Here is a 22,174-nt window from a genome sequence, read left to right as displayed (position 1 = left end):
AGAGGCGCACTTCAGGCTGTATTGTGTGGTGAGTCAGTTCAGGTGATGGGATTAATACACAAAAACACGTTTTCCCTAAATTCTCTTTATCATTTCTGCCTGTAATGTTTTTCAATGTGCTATAAATACATTGAAGATGATAACTGAGCAATATCTCTGATTAAAAAACAACCCGCTATCATTTAAATAATATGTAATATTCTGAATTTCCAGCAGATGGCAGCAGAGGCTCGTGCACAATGTTGCTCCTTCAGTAAAAACTACAGACTTACTTCAACTTTATGATCATTTATATAGTTACCTTTTCAACCAACAGATGTCTCAGATGTTCTAAAAGATATTAAAGGCAAGTCAGGAAGATATTTACATTAATGTATGAAGGCTTATGCATTTCCACAGCATTAGTTCCTGACACACATGTTATATGTTTTAAATATTTACTTCTCTTTAGAGCTCGGGTGGCCTGGCTAAATTTATTTTGCTTTAAATCTTTATTGATTTATTATTTATTCGTTTGTATGTATGTATTTATATATTTACCTATTTGTATTTCATTTTTTTATTTAATTTGTTTTCATCATCCAGGTTTCTCTCGCAAGATCTGGATAAAATAATTGTATTGCTCTTTTTATTAATTCATCTTCATTTTCTCTTAAATTTAGAGAGACACCAAGAGAAAGAAACTTTTAGAAGCTTTTACTTTTAATGTCAATTTAATATTCACCTCGAATAGGTCACTGTATACTTGCATGTCGTACCGTCGATGTCCGCAGGGGGCGCAGTGCAATTGCATTGGCGCCTGAGCTGCTGAACGGAACTGCAGAAGAAGGTTGTTTTCCTGTGGAGGGAAGTTCAACAGCTCCTGTAAACAACGGAAAGTGAGTCGATTTTGGTCATTTTACTCATTTATTGTGGACTTTTTCCAAACGTCACGTCGTTTGATGAGTTTTAACCAGTCGGCAAAGGAACGTGTGTCATTCTGCTCTCGCTGCCAATGAGTTTTATTATTATTAAATACTGATTGTAAACATGCAGTGACTGCTGGTGGGAGACGACTAGCTAACTTGTGCTCGTTAAAAAACATTAAAACAACTTAATTTAACTAACTTATCCTGCATGAAAGTGTTTTAATATGGTATCTTCTCTGGATTTGTCCAGCTTTAATGGTTAGTATTAGTAATTACAGTATCGACTGTTCGTCCAAACTTTATGTTGATTTATTAATTACAGGTTTTAATGGAACAGTTTTTTTTCCTTTATTATAAACCCCGTCTGAATTAATTCGTTGTGCAAATAGATTTTTATAGTTTGTTCTTGTGTTAGCCTTCATTTATTCTGCACTGTATATACATTATTTGTGTGTATTTGTATTTTATATCATCCTATCATGTGTATTCACAATCTGATATCGTGTACTATCGTCTTTTGGCATTTCTGCCTTGTAAATATACTATATTATCACCATTTTTTTATTTAGAAAGCATGTCCACACAGGAATGTATTTCACTGGTTAAATTCATTCAGATCATCAGTAAAGCCGTGAAAAAAAGATTTAATGTTTGACGACCTTTGTTGAAAACGTTCTATTAATTATCTTCCTACTTTCTTTTTTGTTTTGTTTTTTTTTTAGAAATGAGTGGCGATAATCCAGGAAGAGGTTCGTGGAGGGGCGGTAATAGAGGATGGAGAGGAGGAGGAGGTGCAGGAGGTTCAGCTGGTGGATGGAGAGGAGGAGGAAGAGGTGGATGGAGAGGAGGAGGTGGATGGAGGAGTCGACCATGGAGAGGAGGAGGAAGAGGAGGAGGAGGAGGTTCAGGTGGTGGATGGAGAGGTGGGGGTGGTTTTAGTGGAAGAGGAGCTGGAAATCCAAGCTCCCAAAGAGGTGAGTTTCCTGTCGTTTGTTTATGAGACAATAAATATCTGATTATGTTGATAGATAGATAGATAGGTAGATCGATAGCTTTATTTCAGGCTCAGGATCCACAAAAACAATTGTTTATTGTTTATATTCGTTGTTTCTTTTCAGTCCCGCATCAGGCCACTCTAAATCTGCTGTGTCCATACAAAGGATGGGCCCTGTACTTCACAGAGGGTATGTGAACAGTTTTATTTAATTGATTTTGATTTTATTTTTATTTTGATTTTATTTTATTTTATTTTTAAAAAATTATTTTATTTTATTTTATTTTATTTTATTTTATTTTATTTTATTTTATTTTATTTTATTTTATTTTATTTTATTTTTGATAATAATAATAATAAGAATGTTATTTGCATTTTCTATTTTGCCATCTAGTGGTGAAGAGTATTTATACATGATTGCTCTGCAACACACTGTCGGCTGTGAGAGCAAATGTTTTTTTAGAAAAAATGTAAAATTGGATAATTTCCCACGACACACATGACGAGATCTGGAGGAAACATCAGTGGTTGAAAAACACTGGATTAGAGAACCGTCATTTCAACCAGAAATTGTTCGTCGGTACGAGTAAAGGAGGATTTGTTCCTGTAAAGAACGAGCAGAACATTTATACAAAGCTTCAAATGTGAGTTTACGGATATGGAGATACTTGTCGCTTGACTCATTCTCATTTTAGTTTGCGTTTAAAACTAACCAGAGACTGAACGAGCAGGTTGGCTGCCGGATAAATCACGACGTCGTCGACATATAGGCGTATGTGAGAGTCGCCCGCACCGACGACTCGTGAGGAAAATGTGAGATGTGAGATTGATTAGTGCATTTTGTATTCCCAGGCTTCGTCCAGAGCTCGCCCAGCGTGGAAAAGATCAAAGTGTTCGAGGAATATTTCACCTCCAGGATTCATCTGTATGACAAGGTCGCTCACGACATACCTGCACGTCCTTATTATACATATTTGTCATCCATACATGAACAAAAAGGAACAGAGAGAAGATTCATCTTGTGTTTTCTGTTCCTATTAGCAACTTTACGACAAATCAAATCAATTGGATTCCCCGTTATTCCACCCCGACTCCTCACCGGGTCACAAATCGTAAACAAAAACAGTTCTACAGTTATAGTCAACTATTTTTTAAAAAATTTCATCGTCTCTCAGAATTTTCTCTCTGTACATTTTCTTAAATCTGTAAACTCTTGAACAACATTTAAATTCCGCACTTAAAAGAGTTCCACAGTTTTACTCCATAAACAGACGTTTCTGTTTCAACGACGTCGTGCAAAATTACATTTTCTCCTCTGGCAAAAATGACTTTGAACGTCGTTTGGCAATTTTATTATTGCTTTGCTTTCCACATAATAATCAACATTTTTACGTCGACAAGGTCCTTAACTTTAAGAAGTTTATTTTCAATAAATAAAGGATTGCTGTGTTCAATAACCTTTCTTACTGAGGATTCTAATTGGTGCTGGTAGAAGTATGACCCCAGACTTCAGCACAATAAGTGAAATATGGGAGAATCATTGAGGAATGAAGCAGATTCAACAGGCCACAATCAAACAATTGTAAATGTTTATTATTGATGATAATAATGTTTCTGTGTGGTGGAAGCAGGACGAGATCGAGCGTCAGGGCAGCGTCCTGGTGGATTACGCAGACCTGGTGTCCGACAGGACGGTGAGCGAGAAGCTCCCCGACGTAGTGACGGAGTTGAGGGAGCAGCCGGAGGCGATGTTCAGCTGTCTGGGAGCGGCCATTCACCAGGTGGGCAAAAAAACACAACACGTGCCACTTCAGTCACCGAGGCTCGCAATCAGGAAAACCTGCAGCCGGAATCTATTTTAGTGTGAAGGAGGCCAGAACAAATCCAGCAAATAACGCTTTTTAATGACTTCATTCACTTTGCGTGTTGATTTTTAAGATAAGATAAGATAAGATAAGCCTTTATTGATCTCACAAAGGAGAAATGTACTTGTTACATTCTGCTCTTATTGACACTCATGAGTAGGAAACAAGAAATGTGCAAACAGTTAAATAAGAATAGAGGAATTTTATATACAATGAATATCAAGAACTCTAAGGGACAAAAGTATTTACAGTAAAAAGTAATAATAAGTAAATCAAATAAAATAGGACTAAAAAATATAAAAATCACAAACTATAATAAAGTATAATAAGTTCTAAGGGGAGCAAAATATACGGTAAGATTAAATACAAGGAAATTAAACTATGATGGGGGGGGGGGGGGGGGGGGGTGGACGTATTTAACCATTCTGTTTATAAAAGCTCCGCAACACTTAGTTCACAGATATTTGGATTACAGCATTAATGAATAATCACGATAATGCATTTTATTTAATTTTATTTTATCACAGCATTGTTTTAAATCCATAAATAAGCAAATTTACTTCCACTAAGGGAAAAGAAAATACAAGTGTAGTACTGCAGATGAGTACAACAACTCGGGGCAACAACTCAGCTTTCTTTATTTATGATAACATTCATTCAGTCATTCATTCATTCATACATTTTGACTCGTGTTACTTGTTGTGTACGAGTTTCTTTCACCAGAAGTGAAAATAAAACACAACACTAAAGTCAATCCTCTTTCTGGGGTTTCGTTTGATGCTTTAGTGCTGTTTGGGTTTTGTAATGTGAAACTTAACCCTTTAAAGTCACAATATTAAGAAAAAAAGACATATATATATATATATATAGCCAGGGGTGTCCAACATGCGGCCCGGGGGCCAGAAGCGGCCCGCCAGAGGATCTAATCCGGCCGCCATGTGTTTTTTTTTTAAAGTATAAAAATGAGATGGTATTTTTTTTTTTTTTTTTTTTTTTTTATATATAAAAAATGAAAACTGACAGACGCTGATCTAAAAACACCAGATTGTCAAAAATGACATTCAAAACCGCCCTTGGTCAGAATTTGACCCCCGACATTAATGCAATCTGTGGAGGTCACATGACGCAACCCCTTTCACAATAAAGGCGTCTAATTTATGTGAAGTGATACTTTAGACACGTAAACTCCAAACAATTTCCAGATGATGACAAATTGTTTTAATCCTGAATAAAAATAGGATATCCAGATACAGGTGACTGAGGTTTTTTTTTGCAAATATAATAATATCTGATTTCCTTTAATATGTATATTTCAGAATAGACTGGCAAATTCTTGCAGTTACAAAAGAATCAAAAGAAGGAAAGACTTTGCATTTGTCCAGATCTGCAGTTTAATGTGATGTTTGACTTGTTGGGCCTCCAGAGGTCCGATCAGGTTGATGTGGCTCCTCAACTTTAAGCGATTCTTCATTGAGTTTTGAGACGACTGATTTTAGGCTACTATTATATCCCCGTGTCATTATTTGCATGATTTCATCAATTTTATTAGTTTCCTTTTCCTGTCAAATTAAAAGAAGAAGAAAAAAAATAAATAAATCAGAATGCATGACTGTGTGCGTTTCAGGTGTTGACTGTCGATTTGGAGAAACAAGCTGCCGAGCTCCAGGACGAGGAGCTGCCCGTCTCCACGCCCATCGTCAACATCCCCCACATCAGCGCCAGGTAAAGGACCGAATCAATGACTAATGAAGATCTTCATATCCAATCCACTTTGTTTATGTAGCACATTTTAACAACGAAGCGTTTCCAAAGTGCTTCACATACTGCACATAAGAACAAAACTAAACCGTCCAACACTAAATAAGTATAAAATAAAAATAAAAACAGATAAAAAACTACAAACACTAAATCTAATACCACTAGGTTTTTTTGTTTGCTTTTTCTTTTTATATTTCTTGTATTATTTGTTATTATTATTATTTTATTCATTTTTCCTTTTGTCTTTGCTTTTTACTACTCTTTCTATGTTCTTTCCTTTACTTCATAACACATATGTTTGTATGTGTGTGTGTAATTATTATTATTATTATTTATTTATATATTTTTTACATTATTTTTTTTTTTTTTTACATTTTGGTAACTATTTAATTATAATTTTTGTAACCTTTCATGTTGCGTGTGTATGTGTAGATACCTATCTTTTTTTTTTATTATTATTTTAGTGTGTAATGTGTGTGTGTGAAAGAAGGTGCATTCCTTTTTTTTTTTTTTTTTTTTTTTTTTCTTTCTTCCTTTTATTATTGAGAGGGGGGAATCAAAAACAAGCAAGAGTAACTACCCTTGTTTTCTGTCACCTGTGTGTACAATCAATGTGCTTGACAAATAAACATGTTTAAAAAAAAAAAAAAACTACAAACACATTAAGAAACTACAAAGAAACGGCACTGACTCCAGATGGAAGTTACTGGCAGGGCAGCCACATTCCCATTTCTCTCATTGAGTTAAACAGAATAATTAAATGAGAAAAGATGCTGTTCAATAGTGAGTTTGCTTTTTTTTTTCCCCTTACAGAGCCTCTTTTTATTTATTGTTTTCTGAAGCTGTAATTTTTTTTTTACTTGAAAAGTTGGCCTTCATTTTTTTTAGGCGAGGACTTGTTTAATTTAAAAGAAAGATGGCTTGTTTGGCTCTGTTTGCACTTTTTTTATGTATCTTATTCTACGGTTCCCGTTCTCTTTCATCTGAAATAAAAGCAAAATTTATTTGCCTGGTACATTTATTGACGGTAAAAGAGCTCGCTATGCACTCGGTTCAACTTTTCCTGCATTTAAAACTGACAATAAAAAATTTTTTAAACGAACCATATGAAAATGTGGACATGGGGGGGGGGGGGGGGGGCTATAAGACACAAGCTGGACCTCGGTTTGGACCTTTTACTGGGAGGAAATGTGAATAACTGGACCTCTACGGGGTTCTATTTGTGCCAAAATTCTGAGCGAGCGATGGGAAAATTTGAGCGCAAAAAAATTTATTGTGCAGCGCACTAACAGCGTTTTGAGGAAATATTTAAATTGCGCAAAGACAAACTTGAGATTGCTCAAAAATCATTCCCGCGCTCAGATTCTTCCTCTGCGCTCAACCTCTCTCTCTTTCTCTCTCTCGCTCTCTCTCTCTCTCGCTCGCTCGCTCAAATCTCTCCACGTCCGCTCAAGTCCTGCTGTGCGCTCGCTCAAAATGTCCAAAGCCCAAATGTGACAGACACGGGTGTCCACCAATCACAGAAATTTGGGGCGGGCGTTGAATTCTGATTGGTTACTTCGGATTCTGGAAGTGCCTCATAACCAACGAAGAAGAAGAGGGAAAAACAAACTGCGAGGGAAAACAGAAATAAGGAAAACTAAAGATAATGATCCTGGATTACAACATGTTTTCCCCCGCAGTTTGTTTTTCCCCTCTTCTTCTTCTTCTTCTTCTTCTTCTTCTTCGTTGGTTATGAGGCACTTCCAGAATCCGAAGTAACCAATCAGAATTCAACGCCCGCCCCCAATTTCTGTGACTGGTGGACAACCGTGTCTGTCACATTTGGGCTTTGGACATTTTGAGGTAGCGCACAGCAGAACTTGAGCGGAGGTGGAGAGATTTGAGCGAGCGAGCGAAAGAGAGAGAGAGAGAGAGAGGTTGAGCGCAGAGGAAGGATCTGAGCGCAGAAATTATTTTTGAGCGCGCAATGTCAAGTTTGTCTTTGCGCAATTTAAATATTGCCTCAAAATGCTGTTACTGCACTTGCACAATACATTTTTTTGCACTCAAATTTTCCCATCGCTCGCTCAGAATTTTGGCACAAATAGAACCCCGTCGACCTCGGTGACTTTTAATTTAATTGAATACCCCCCCGTCCCCCCTCCAGGCTGTACAACTACGAGCCGCTGACGGCGCTGAGGACGCTGCGGGCCAACGTGTTCGGCCGGCTGGTGTGCGTGAAGGGAACGGTGATCCGCGTCAGCAGCATCCGGCCGCAGTGCACCCGCATGGCCTTCAGGTGTCAGGGCTGCTCGGGCGCCACGTCGCTGCCGCTGCAGCACGGGAAGTACGCCGCGCCGGCCAAGGTGCGCGGCGGGAACGTCAAGTCCAAAAGCAAATCTAGTTTTGTTTGTATAAGCCCAGGGGGTCGGCGACCTTTAAAGGCTCAGAGAGCCATTTGGTCCCGTTTCCCCACACTGAACGCGACACCCAGAGAGCCGCACGCGTTTTATTTTGACAGTCCCACAGGAAGACCATGCCAGGATGGACACGACACACAAAACCTTCTTCACTGCTGGTTGACGACTTACGACTAATTATTTACTTTGATCAGCTCCAGACTGGACGACTGGAGCTGATAAAAGCAAGGGGTTAGGGCAGGGGTGTCCAACATGCGGCCCGGGGGCCAGAACGGCCCGCCAGAGGATCTCATCCGGCCGCCAGGGGATTTTTTTTTTAAGTATGAAAACTGAAAATGAAAAAATGAAAACCAACAGAAGCTGATCTAAAAACACCAGATTGTCAAAAATGACATTGAAAACCACCCTTTGGTCAGAATTTGACCCCCGACATTAATGCGTCTGTGGAGGTCACATGACGCAACGCCTTTCAAAATAAAACAATGAGTCCAACTTATGTGAAGTGATACTTTAGACACGTAAACTCAAAACAATTTCCAGATGATGACAAATTGTTCTAATCCTGAATAAAAATAGGATTTCCAGATACAGGTGACTGAGGGTTGGTTTTTTTCCCTTTAATTTCCTTTAATATGTAAATTTCAGAATAGACAAATCCTTGCAGTTACAAAAGGATCAAAAGAAGGAAAGACTTTGCATTTGTCCATATCTGCAGTTTAATGTTCTGTTTGACTTGTTGGGCCTCCAGAGGTCAGATCAGGTTGATGTGGCCCCTCAGCTGAAATGAGTTTGACGCCCCTGGGTTAAGGTTCGGGAACGTCTCGCCCATCCCGCTTTTTTTATATATGCGGAAATCCGTTCACGTTAATTGTTGGCTTCATTGTTTGATCTCTACCTGAACGGTGTTTTCTCTCCCAGTGCTTCCAGCCCGAGTGCCGCAGTCGTTCCTTCCTCCCGGTGCGCAATTCTCCTTTAACTCACACCGTCGACTGGCAGATCATTAAGTAAGTTCTCTCTCTTTACATCTGTGTGAGCGATTCGTCAGTCGACGGCGAAGAGCCGAGTTGTAACGTGAACAAAACTGTCCACGTGAATTTAGCCAAAAAAAAAAAAAACCAAAAAACTACAGGACTGTCAATTCTCTTTTTTTTTTAATTAAAAAAAGACATTTTTTAAATACATTACAGTCGTTCCAATGTGCTTTTATAGAGAAAATAGAAAAGCCCAATACCCTTGTTAGTGCTACATATATATATATTTTATTTTATTTTTTTAATACAGTAATCACTGATCCAAATATTTTCCAACTGCCGGGAGATTAAACCAGCCTGAGCAAGAACAGAGCAAAAACCCAAATAATCCCAACAATGATAACAAAAGCAAAAACAAAAGGACATATAACAAAGAACAAAAAAAAAGAAAAGAAGAAAAAAAAACCATGATTTTGATAATTGACAGAACAAATAGCAGAATAGCAGGACAGTCAATTTGATATATTTATATTTCACAGTGAACGCTGGCTTTGCACTCCGCTTAGTCGTGCGTCCGGTTTTAGCTTTTTTTTTAAATCTCATTATACAATGATAAAGAATCTCGAAGGAGCAGTGAGTCGGCGGCTCCACAGTTTAAATACTGCGGCGTGACGCTCCTGCATTCCAAACAATGTTTTCCTCAGACGCGTTTCACAGGATGTAAACATGTAGTTTAAAGTCGCCTGCTTTTGGATATTAGTTTTGTCGATTTTTTTTCTGGGTATTTGTACAAATACCTCGCTGGTGTGGGTCTGTTATCGCCCCTTATTGACTTTCAAGGCCTGTTCTCTTCATTTCGTTCCTAAATGCTGCAAGCAGCGGCCTGAAAATGGTCTTTGGTTTGGGTTGATTTGATTTTTTTTCACATTTAATTGTATTTTGCACCAGAAGATTTCATTAAAATTGACTTTGTGTTGAGATTCGATGTTATTTTTTGGGTTTTGTGACTATATAGACGTTTTTATCACGTATACTTTGCGCCACGACAAAGAAAACCTTTTTGAAGTTTGCATTTTAAAGTTATTATCGCTCTGTTTTACCAGTCCCAACCACTCGAGATGATTTTTTTTTATACATCCTCTTTATTTATCTATTTTTTTGAATTAATTTATCTTCACACTCCCACAGGGTGCAGGAGCTGATGGGCGGCGAGCAGCGGGAGACTGGGCGAATCCCACGCGCCGTGGAGTGTCACCTGACCTCTGACCTTTGTGACAGCTGCGTCCCGGGAGACACCGTCACTGTCACGGGGATCGTGAGGGTCATGAATGACGGTACGCACGCATCAACCTCGGGAATATTATACATTGACTTCCCGGAGGCTTCCTCTGGCTTTGGCCTTAACTACCATAACTACCATAACTAGTACTTGACCGGTCCTGAACCATAAGGACAGAGAACGTGTTTACAGATTTACATTAAACCGGTACGTCTACATATGTAATCAGGTCCAGGTAAACATACGCTTTTAACATCCAATATGAAAGGTTTTCCAGGTTCGACCCAGACAGTTGGAATTAGAGACGGTCTAATTTCTCCGCTAACGAAATGGAAAATATCAGTAAGACGAGTCGACTGGTTTTTTTGGGGGGGTCTTTCAGAGTAAAACAGTCAAAGTGTAGCTCCGTTTATTGTTAAGTAGTTTTAAATGATGGTCGTAGGGACGTAAGGAGGCAAGGCCACCCAGAGAGGGACGTAAGGAGGCAAAGCCACCCAGAGCGCAGTCCCACTACAAAGAGTGGTAAAATTTATTTTTATTCGGGATTAAAACAATTTGTCATCATCTGGAAATTGTTTTGAGTTTACGTGTCTAAAGTGTCACTTCACACAAGTTGGACTCATTGTTTTATTGTGAAAGGTGTTGCGTCATGTGACCTCCACAGATGCATTAATTATCCCCTGCCGTAGCCGATAGGCCCCGAAACAGTCTCCGTACGTCCGTACGTCCGTCCGTTCGAACGTTTCTACCTATATCTCGGCAACCCCTGGGCCCACAGTGACCAAACTTCACATGTGGATACATCTCAGAGGGGGAAGGGATACTATGGTGACCTTGACCTAATTTGCATATTAAGTAGGTCACAGGGTCACGAAGTGCTTAAAAACACATTTTGGGCTCTGGAGGCCTAGGTTTTTGAGCTAGGGCTCTGAAATGTTATACACACCTACTAGTACTCTGGGGACACCCTCCAGCATACCAAGTGACCTGACCTTGACCTTGACCTTGAAGATTGGTAGGGTCTGAAGTTTGCTCGTCATGGTTGCACAATACATGTATTTTCATATAAACATTTCTCCTCATTTCTCAGCAGTTCCTGGGCCCACAGTCACCAAACTTCACACATGGACACTCCACCTGGGGAGAAGGGGCACCATGGTGACCATGACCTAGTTTGCATATCAGGTCACAGGGTCACTAAGTGCATAAAAACACCTTTTGGGCTCTGGAGACGTATTTTGACATAGCTTATGAAGAAGACCTTTCAGATTCTACATAATGATCTACTAGGACCCATGGAACACCCTCTAGTGTACCAAGTGTGCTGCCTTAGAGCTGGCTTTGTGAGAAAATATAAAGCCCTCCGGCGGGGGATTAGCCCAGCAACGGCCGTCTTGTTAATTCTGACCAAGGGCGGTTTTGAATGTCATTTTTGCCAATCGAGTGTTTTTAGATCAGCTTCTGTCAGTTTTCATATTTATACTTAAAAAAAAAAAAATCCCATGGCGGCCGGATTAGATCCTCTGGCGGGCCGCTTCTGGCCCCCGGGCCTCATGTTGGACACCCCTGGATTACCAGATGGATTCCAGGCGTCGCCAGCTGCAGCCTGCAGTTCTAAGGAACTAGAAACTGTTCAGTCTGTCGTCTTCGTCTCACTCGCGTTCTCCCCAAACAGGAAGTTCCAAAGGAAACAAGGATCAGTGCATGTTCCTCCTCTACATCGACGCCACTTCCGTCAGCAACACCAAAGGTCCGACCGCACGTTTTTACACTTGCACCCGAAGGACGTCGGACACTTTGACCCCCCCCCCCCCCCCCAATGTTCCAGGCCATCAGTCCAAGTCGGGAGGTCAGGGGTCGCGGGGGACGTCGGAGGATCGACCGGCGGGGGAGGAGTTCAGTCTGAAGGAGCTGTACGCCATCCGGGAGATCCAGTCGCAGCCCGGCCTGCTGCGGCTCGTCGTGCAGTGAGTGCGGCGCCACCGGCGTGGCGGCGGAGGGTTGTCGACACGCTAATGCTAGCGTACATCCGCGCACAGAAACACCAAGCAAATCTCACGACGGGAATACATGTTGTCGCTCCAGTCCCGTTCCCCCCCTGAGCAGCTTTTTTAGCAGCGTGTACATAAATAAATAAATGGAACTGTGGTGCCGCGCTTTCAGATTGAGCGACTGAAATGATTCCAGAGATATTGTCAATTGTAGTTATTTCTCCGGGACGCGAGCGTTTGTTGGGTTCTGACCAGGGTGACGCGTCGCTGACATCTGCTCTCTCTCCTCACAGCTCCTTGTGTCCCGTCATCTACGGCCATCTGGTGAGTTTGGCGCTTTGAAGCAAGGCTTGGTGGAAAATATCCACATTTGTACTACAGCTTGCAAAATGTTACCCCCCAACTGTGATTCCCTCCCCCCCAACCCCATACCTCCCCCCCCCTCCCCCCAACCCCCATACCCCCCAACTGTGATTCCCCCCCTCCCTCCCCCCCAACCCCATACCCCCCAACTGTGATCCCAACCCCATACCCCCCCAACTGTGATACCCTCCCCCAACCCCATACCCCCCAACTGTGATTCCCCCCAACCCCACCCCCCCCCACCCTCCCCCCAACCCCATACCCCCCCAACTGTGATTACCCCCTCCCTCCCCCCCAACCCCATACCCCCCCAACTGTGATGCCCTCCCCCCCAACCCCATACCTCCCAACTGTGATTACCCCCTCCCTCCCCCCAACCCCATACCCCCCCAACTGTGATGCCCTCCCCCCAACCCCATACCTCCCAACTGTGATTCCCCCCAACCCCATACCCCCCCTCCCTCCCCCCCAACCCCATACCCCCCCAACTGTGATTCCCTCCCCCCAACCCCATACCCTCCCTCCCCCCCAACCCCATACCCCCCCAACTGTGATTCCCCCCAACCCCATACCCCCCCCTCCCTCCCCCCCAACCCCATATCCCCCCAACTGTGATTACCCCCTCCCTCCCCAACCCCATACCCCCCAACTGTGATTACCCCCTCCCTCCCCAACCCCATACCCCCCCAACTGTGATTACCCCCTCCCTCCCCCCAACCCCATACCCCCCCTCCCTCCCCCCCAACCCCATATCCCCCCAACTGTGATTACCCCCTCCCTCCCCAACCCCATACCCCCCCAACTGTGATTCCCCCCTCCCTCCCCACAACCCCATACCCCCCCAACTGTGATGCCCTCCCCCCAACCCCATACCCCCCAACTGTGATTCCCCCCAACCCCATACCCCCCCTCCCTCCCCAACCCCATGCCCCCCAACTGTGATTCCCCCCTCCCTCCCCCCAACCCCATACCCCCCCAACTGTGATGCCCTCCCCCAACCCCATACCCCCCAACTGTGATTCCCCCCAACCCCATACCCCCCCTCCCTCCCCAACCCCATGCCCCCCAACTGTGATTCCCCCCCTCCCTCCCCCCAACCCCATACCCCCCCAACTGTGATGCCCTCCCCCAACCCCATACCCCCCAACTGTGATTCCCCCCAACCCCCATACCCCCCAACTTTAATCCCCCCTCGCCCTCCCCCCAACCCCATACCCCCCCAACTGTGATTCCCCCCCCTCCCTCCCCCCCAACCCCATAACCCCCCAACTGTGATTGGGTTGAATTCAGCTGTCACTCACAGGTGCCGTCGTCTTCAGGTCTCTTTAGAAGAGGCGTTAAAGTCCCCCCCTAACGTGGTGATGTGGTGTCTGCAGATGGTGAAGGCCGCCCTCGCCCTCGCCCTGTTCGGGGGCCGGCAGAAGCACACGGACAAGAACAGCGTCCCGGTGAGGGGGGACCCTCACATCCTGATCGTGGGAGACCCCGGGCTGGGAAAGAGTCAGATGCTACAGGTGATTAAAAAAAAAAACAAAGCGAAACACTTTGAGCAGCGCGGTTAGTGTAAAACAGAACGCTACCGGAAGACATTCATCCCAACAGCTGTTGGATAGATGGATAGATAGATAGATAGATAGATAGATAGATAATTACTTTATTCATCCCCGAAGGGAAATTGTTTTGTTGCAGCAATCTGGTACATACGAATATTATAAAGTACAATAGAATAGAAATAATGGTAAAAAATAAAAATATAAATAGATCTGGGTGTAAGACATAAAGTAAAACACAGAACGGAACATCTATGTATCCATCTATCTATCTATCGAGCTAGCTAGCTAGCTTTCTATCGATCTATCTAGCTAGCTAGCTAGCTTTCTATCTATCTATCTAGCTAGCTAGCTTTCTATCTAGCTAGCTAGCTATCGATCTATCTAGCTATCTATGTATCTATCTATCTATGTATCTATCTATCTATCTATGTATCTATCTATCTATCTATGTATCTATCTATCTATCTATGTATCTATCTATCTATCTATCTATATGTTTACATATTTTAATTCCTTAATTTGATAAGTTCTGCACCTTTTACCTTGAGCCGTTGTAAGTTTGTGTTTCCCCCTGGGGAGGAATAGATAAAGTTCTACTCTACTCTCTACTCTCTACTCTCTACTCTCTACTCTCTACTCTCTACTCTCTACTCTATTCATCGTCTTGTAGCCGATTTCTCAATATGTGACGATTTGTCTTCTGGTTGCAGGCCGTCTGCAATGTGGCTCCCAGGGGAATCTATGTTTGTGGGAATAGCACCAGCACCACTGGTAAGTGATCCCAAGTACAAATATGTGCCGCGATTACTTGTGTTGTGCATGTTGGTTTTTAACCTCTGAGGTTTATTTTAGATTTGTGGGTAAAACACAAATTGTAAATGTCCGCCATAATTAACCCGCGGTGCTCAGGGGGAAATGAAGCCGAGGTGAATGAATGCATTCTTTTGTGATGGGATTGGTGACGGAGCTCCCCTCGTCTGTTCCAGGACTCACGGTGAGTTTATCTCGAGATGCAGGAACGGGAGATTTCGCTCTGGAGGCCGGCGCTTTAGTGTTGGCGGACCAAGGTGAAGAAAGAGAAAGTGTCTGTGTATCTGTTGCTCCTGTTGTGGATATAAAACATCTTTGTTCACTGCAGTGACTTTGACCTAACTGATCCCATGTGGGAGGAAAGTGCTTCACTAGTTTTACCCCGTGGAGCGAGATTTGACAAAATAAAAAGAATTGACAAAATAAAAAGATTTGACAAAATAAAAAGAATTGACAAAAAAAAAAGATTTGACAAAATAAAAAGAATTGACAAAAAAAAGATTTAACAAAATAAAAAGAATTGACAAAAAAAAGATTTGACAAAATAAAAAGAATTGACCAAAAAATTTGACAAAAAAAGATTTGACAAAATAAAAAGAATTGACAAAAAAGATTTGATAAAATAATAATTGACAAAAAAAGATTTGTCAAAATAATAAGAATTGACAAAATAAAAAGAATTGACAAAAAAAAGATTTGACAAAATAAAAAGAATTGACAAAAAAAGATTTGACAAAATAAAAAGAATTGACAAAAAAGATTTGACAAAATAATAAGAATTGACAAAATAAAAAGTATTGACAAAAAAAGATTTGACAAAATAAAAAGAATTGACAAAAAAAGATTTGACAGTAAAAAGAATTGACAAAAAAAAGATTTGACAAAATAAAAAGAATTGACAAAAAAAAGATTTGACAAAATAAAAAGAATTGACCAAAAAAAGAATTGACAAAAAAAGATTTGACAAAATAAAAGGAATTGACAAAATAAAAAGAATTGACAAAAAAAAGATTTGACAAAAAAAGATTTGACAAAAAAAAGATTGACAAAAAAAAAATTGACAAAAAAAAAAGATTCACAAAAAAGAAACCGTCCCAGATCTGAGCTCAATTAGCGGTTCGTCCGACGGCGCTACGCTCTCGCCGCGTGTCGAGTGCCGCTACCCGCCGACGCCCCGGTGCTTCCCTCTCCGCCAGGAATGTGCTGCATCGACGAGTTTGACAAGCTGGGCAGCCAGCAGCAGGCTCTGCTGGAGGCCATGGAGCAGCAGTCCGTCAGCCTGGCCAAGGCCGGGATCGTTTCCTCTCTGCCCGCCCGGGCGTCGGTGGTGGCCGCCGCCAACCCCGTGGGAGGACATTACAACAGAGGCAAGACCGTGTCGGAAAACCTGAAGTGAGTCGGCAGCGTTACTCGGGATGTTAGTTTTAACGGAAAGTATTAAAAGTTGCCTGTTAGTGTCACACTCTTGAGATTCAAATCTTTTATTTGGTTTATTCTGTACGTTTTTCGAATCGCTTAAACTCTTCCAATCTTCACCGGTTCGTAATCATTCAAATATCAAATCGTGCAACTTTTTTGACACTTTCCGGCTAAGTTCTAGCTTTTTGAAATCTCGTCAACTTTTTGAAATATTTCAACTTTTGTGCAACTTTTTTCCAATGTTAACGGATGGAGACATTTTTTTACCTCGCTATAACTTCTTCAAATCTTTACCGATTTCAACCATTCAACTTTTAAACTGTTCAACTTTTTCAACTGTTGCAGCTGTTTCAACTTTTTGAAACTTGTGCAACATTTTGACACTTTTTCAACTTGTAACTTTTTCAACTGACACTTTTTCAACTTTTTCAACTGTTTCAACTTTTTGAAACTTATTCAACTTTTTGAAACGTTTTTAACTTTTCAACTTTTTCCACTTTTTTTTACTTTTCCAACTTTTTTCTACTTTTTCAACTGTTTGACACTTTTTTTTACTTTTTCAACTACTTCAACTTTTTGGAAATCGTGCAATTTTTGGGAAATTGTGCAATTTTTGGAAAATTGCGTAACTTTTTGGAAAATCGTGCAATTTTGGGAAAATTGCGCCATTTTCCAAAAATGGCACAATTTTCAATAAATTGTGCAACTTTTTTAAAACTTTCTTTTATCAACTTTGTTTTAAACCCTTTGCTTTAAACCAGGCAGCAAAAAGCATTGCAGTTTGCCAGCAGCATTCACACTATCATGCATTTGCCGCGGGAAATGCAGATCATCTAGTTTCCGTTGAAAAAAGTGTTTTTAGTTGTTTCTGCTGGGACGAGGTCGGGACGGCATCATAGGAACTAAACACAAATTCCAGTGGCTTCCTGAAGTCTTGATCCCCCTGGAACTTTTCCACACGCTGTCAGGTTGCAAACCTAGAATGTGAATGTGTTTTCCCAGTAAAATACGCATTGGGTGTTAGTTCAGGGGCCCGATTTCATCTTGAGAGGGCCAAACGGCTTCTTTCCCCTGGTTCTTCCCAACGTTCCCAACGTTCCCCACGCGTGCTTCACTGTTCCGTTTTGCAGAATGGGCTCGGCTCTGCTCTCGCGCTTCGACGTCGTCTTCCTCCTGCTGGACATCCCCGACGAGTCACACGACCGCCGCCTGTCGGAGCACATCATGGCGAACCGGACGGGGAAAGGCGGGGGCCAGCGGCGCCGTGGTCACCAGGGCCGGCGCCGCGTCGGAGACCTCCATCCTCCTGGAACACGCCGACATGCCGCTGTCCGAGCGCTTACAGGTACCCAAAGACGTCCGTTGTATAGATCCCCGCAGGCGAGACCGTGGACGCCATCCCGGCGTGCTTGTTGAGGAAGTACGTGAGCTACGCCCGTCAGTACGTCTCGACGGCGCTCTCTTTTTTTTGGTCAAATCTTTTTTTTGTCAATTTTTTATATTTTGTCAAATCTTTTTTTTTGGCAAATCTTTTTTTTTTTTGTCAAATTCTTTTATTTTGTCAAATCTTTTTTTTTTGTCAAATCTTTTTTTTTTTGTCAAATCTTTTTTTTTTGTCAAATTTTGTTATTTTGTCAATTTTTTTTTTTGTCAAATCTTTTTATTTTGTCAAATTTTGTTATTTTGTCAATTTTTTTTTTTGTCAAATCTTTTTATTTTGTCAAATCTTTTTTTTGTCAAATCTTTTTTTTTTGTCAAATTTTGTTATTTTGTCAAATCTTTTTTTGTCAAATCTTTTTTTTTTGTCAAATCTTTTTTTTTTTGTCAAATCTTTTTTTTTGTCAAATCTTTTTTTTTTGTCAAATCTTTTTATTTTGTCAAATCTTTTTATTTTGTCAAATCTTTTTTTTTTGTCAAATCTTTTTATTTTGTCAAATCTTATTTTTTGGTCAAATCTTATTTTTTGGTCAAATCTCGCTCCATGGGGTAAAACTAGTGAAGCACTTTCCTCCCACATGGGATCAGTTAGGTCAAAGTCACTGCAGTGAACAAAGATGATTTATATCCACAACAGGAGCAACAGACACTTCCTCTTTCTTCACCTTCACCTTCTTTCTAGATCCCCGCAGGCGAGACCGTGGACGCCATCCCGGCGTGCTTGCTGAGGAAGTACGTGAGCTACGCCCGTCAGTACGTGTCGCCGGCGCTGTCGCCCGAGGCGGCTCAAACCCTCCAGGACTTCTACTTGACCCTGAGGTCGCAGGCTCACTCCGCCGACGCCACGCCCATCACCACGCGGCAGCTGGAGTCTTTGATTAGACTCACTGAGGTGACGCCCCCCCCCCCGCGCATATTTCAGCGAGTTCTTGTAAGCGTCGGCGTGCCGGTGACCGTTGTCCATGTGCAGGCGAGAGCCAAGCTGGAGCTCCGGGAGACGGCGACGAAGGGCGACGCCGAGGACGTGGTGGAGATTATGAAGCACAGGTAAAAAATCAGTCGGTCAGGGCAAACTTTATTTGTGCAGCAGTTTTTGTGCAATAAAGTACAGCACAAGGTGCTTTAAAGGGTAAAAACTATAAATAGAGTGATGCCCACCTTTATATATACACTTTTTTTTTTAATTTAATTTTATTATTTATTTCATTCATTTAAAACAATGCAACAACAGCATTTCATATGAATGAAAAGGAGCAGAAAGACAAAAAAAGATTTGACAAAAAAAAAGATTTGACAATAAACAAGATTTGACAAAAAAAAAATTTACAAAATAAAAAGATTTGAAAAAAAAAAAAAGATTTGACAAAAAAGATTTGACAAAATAAAAAGATTTGACAAAATAAAAATTTACAAAATAAAAAGATTTGACAATAAACAAGATTTGACAAAAAAAAACAAGATTTGACAAAAAAAAGGATTTGACAAAAAACAAGATTTGACAATAAACAAGATTTGACAAAAAAACAAGATTTGACAAAAAAAAGGATTTGACAAAAAAAAGGATTTGACAAAAAACAAGATTTGACAATAAACAAGATTTGACAAAAAAAACAAGATTTGACAAAAAAAAACAAGATTTGACAAAAAAAAGGATTTGACAAAAAACAAGATTTGACAAAAAAAAGGATTTGACAAAAAACAAGATTTGACAATAAACAAGATTTGACAATAAACAAGATTTGACAAAAAAAAACAAGATTTGACAAAAAAAGGATTTGACAAAAAACAAGATTTGACAAAAAACAAGATTTGACAAAAAACAAGATTTAACAAAAAAAAAAGATTTGACAAAAAAAAAAGATTTGACAAAATGTGCGTATCGAAGGTGATGAAACGGCGACCATACACCGCAGCCTTGCCGTGAAAACCGTCACGCGGCGCGATAAAACGCGAAACAACCGTCTGATCTCGACCCTCGAGGACCAGAGTTGCTCACCCCCTGATCTAGACCCTCGAGGACCAGGGTTGCCCACCCCCTGATCTAGACCCTCGAGGACCAGGGTTGCCCACCCCTGATCTAGACCCTAGACCCTCGAGGACCAGAGTTGCCCACCCCCGATCTAGACCCTCGAGGACCAGGGTTGCCCACCCCTGATCTAGACCCTCGAGGACCAGAGTTGCCCACCCCTGATGTAAACGTACCCCAAACCCGAACAAGTCTGTAAGATAAGAAGGTGCCGTAACTTTAAAACTCCATCCTCGGTCTGTCGGACGAGCGTTTATTTCTGGGTCAGTTTCCGACACGGATGGAAGCTAATTCTCTCAAATCCATCGTCTTTGCACTGTTGCTGCTGAGTGACTCAGTTTCTGCAGAGCGTCTTCTTGTTAGCGTCTCATCCTCGTGTTCCCCTTGCAGTTTGGCAGACACGTACTCAGATGGCCTCGGCAATCTGGACTTCCAGCGCTCGCAGCACGGGTCTGGCATGAGTCAGCGCGGCGCCGCCAAGCGGCTGGTCGGCGCCCTGCACGCGCTCGCCCAGAGGACCAATCAGAGGCAGTTCGACCTGCAGACGCTCCGGTCGATAGCGGAGGGGGCGAACGTCAAGGTGGGGGAACGGTCGCACTCATATTTCAGGTCCAACAGCTTCATCTTCACGGTTTGAAAAAAAAAAAAAAAAGTAAGGAACTAATGATTGTGTCGTCTTAAGATTCCAGCTCTAAAGTCATTGTTGTGTGATCCAATTTTATCTCTCGAGCACCGATTTAAAAAGCACTTTACAGAGAAAACGCAGCAAATTCACACGAGCTGCAGGAAGTGGAGGAAGTGGAGGACAGAGAAAACTCAATTTTAACAGGAAACCAATGCAGAACCAGGAGGAAATGTTAAAATTCATGTTAAAATTAAAAATGTTCTCTCTTCTAGAAACCTCTTTCTATAGACTCGCTTTTAACCGAAGCTTACCTTTTGTTTTACATGTTTTTTTTTTATTCATTGATTGATTTTTACTCAAAATTATCAAAATTATTTCCCTTTTATCTTTTATATGCTCTCTCTTTTTAGCCGCCTCGGCCTGTGGTGTTTTGTCGCCTGTTGTTGGTTTTTTTTTTTTTCTGTAATTTCCATCTGTTTATTGATTGCTTGTCTTGTTTGACTCTTTGTTTGTTTGTGTTTTTACTATAAAGCACTTTGTGCAACAAATGTCCTTAAAGAGGCTATATAAATAAAGTTATTATTATTATTATCATCATCTTTGGCAAATACTATGAAGCGTCTTCTCCAAACCACCCTAATTAAGTCATTGAGTTACAGAACCAGGAGGAAATGTTCAAATTAATGTTAAAATTCAAAATGTTCTCTCTTCTAGAAACCCATTTCTATAGACTCGCTTTTAACCGAAGCTTACCGTTTGTTTTACATGGTTTTTTTTATTCATTGATTGATTTTTACTCAAAATTATTTCCCTTTTATCTTTTATATGCTCTCTCTTTAGCCGCCTCGGCCTGTTTTTTGTTTTTTTTCTGTAATTTCCATCAGTTTAGTGATTGCTTGTCTTGTTTGACTCTTTGTTTGTTTGTTTTTTTTGCACAAAAGCACTTTGTGCAACAAATGTCCTTAAAAAGGCTATATAAATAAAGTTATTGTATTATTATTATTATTATTATTATTATTATTATGATCATCTTTGGCATCTTCTCCAAACCACCCTAATTAAGTCATTGAGTTCTTGAACGATTCCCTCCAGGTGCTGGACTTCGAAGGTCTCCTGAGTTCCCTGAACGAACAAGGCTTCCTGCTAAAGAAAGGAGCCAAGCTGTACCAGCTGCAGACCGTCTGAGCGACGAGGCAACGGGAGAAGAAACGACAATAAAGGTCAGTGTGGAGGGACGAAACCACAGCTTTTCTCTCTGGTGAGAGAAAGAACATGGACGTCCTGCTGGTCACAGCATTTCCACCAAACCGTTAGGAGATTCAGACGATATACATCTTCAAGCTGCCGAAACCAGCCTCCCGAGGATATTTGAACATATTTAGCAAAAAATTCGAGTCCAGATTTCAGCCAGAGGCTCTATTTGTTTTATATAAAAATATGGTTTGTGCATAGGTTTACTCAAAAGGTGTTTTTATCAAAATCCTGGGTGTAAAACTGGAGTTCTACTGTCTTTAAAATAAATGTTTGTTTTTGTGTTGTATCGCTATATTTGGTTGTAAATGTAAATATTTAGTTGATCTGAATTGATCAATTCCCCTGAAAAACAGTGCTGCTAATTGATCCTATTAAGTATATATTGTTAAAATTAAATAATAGGATATTCTTTGAAGTATTTCAAGACATATTTGTTTTGTTGATGTTTGTGTGTGTATATGCAATTCTTTTTTGTTCTAAATACTACTTGTATTGTTTGTACTTTCACAGTGAATATTT

The 22,174-nt window shown here is 41.1% G+C and overlaps 1 protein-coding gene across 1 annotated transcript; it reads left to right on the top strand.

Annotated features, from left to right (window-relative positions):
* Positions 1-1,632: 1,632 nt before the first annotated feature.
* Positions 1,633-21,627, top strand: mcm8 (minichromosome maintenance 8 homologous recombination repair factor; the record flags this gene model as incomplete). Its single annotated transcript, XM_080507473.1, is given in 21 exon segments — positions 1,633-1,882; positions 2,027-2,092; positions 2,755-2,837; positions 3,534-3,683; positions 5,392-5,489; positions 7,675-7,873; positions 8,846-8,931; positions 10,087-10,232; positions 11,853-11,927; positions 12,006-12,144; positions 12,462-12,492; positions 13,908-14,045; positions 14,795-14,855; positions 15,071-15,151; positions 16,091-16,286; positions 17,444-17,570; positions 17,572-17,658; positions 18,433-18,642; positions 18,721-18,797; positions 20,167-20,356; positions 21,494-21,627. Coding segments are annotated over 21 exon segments (2,583 nt in total). The 3' UTR covers positions 21,587-21,627.
* Between the last annotated feature and the right edge of the window lie 547 nt (positions 21,628-22,174).

This window comes from Blennius ocellaris, assembly GCF_963422515.1.
Source record: "Blennius ocellaris genome assembly, chromosome: 13".
NCBI classification, from domain to species: Eukaryota; Metazoa; Chordata; class Actinopteri; order Blenniiformes; family Blenniidae; genus Blennius; species Blennius ocellaris.
This window is presented reverse-complemented; position numbering and strand designations above follow the sequence as displayed.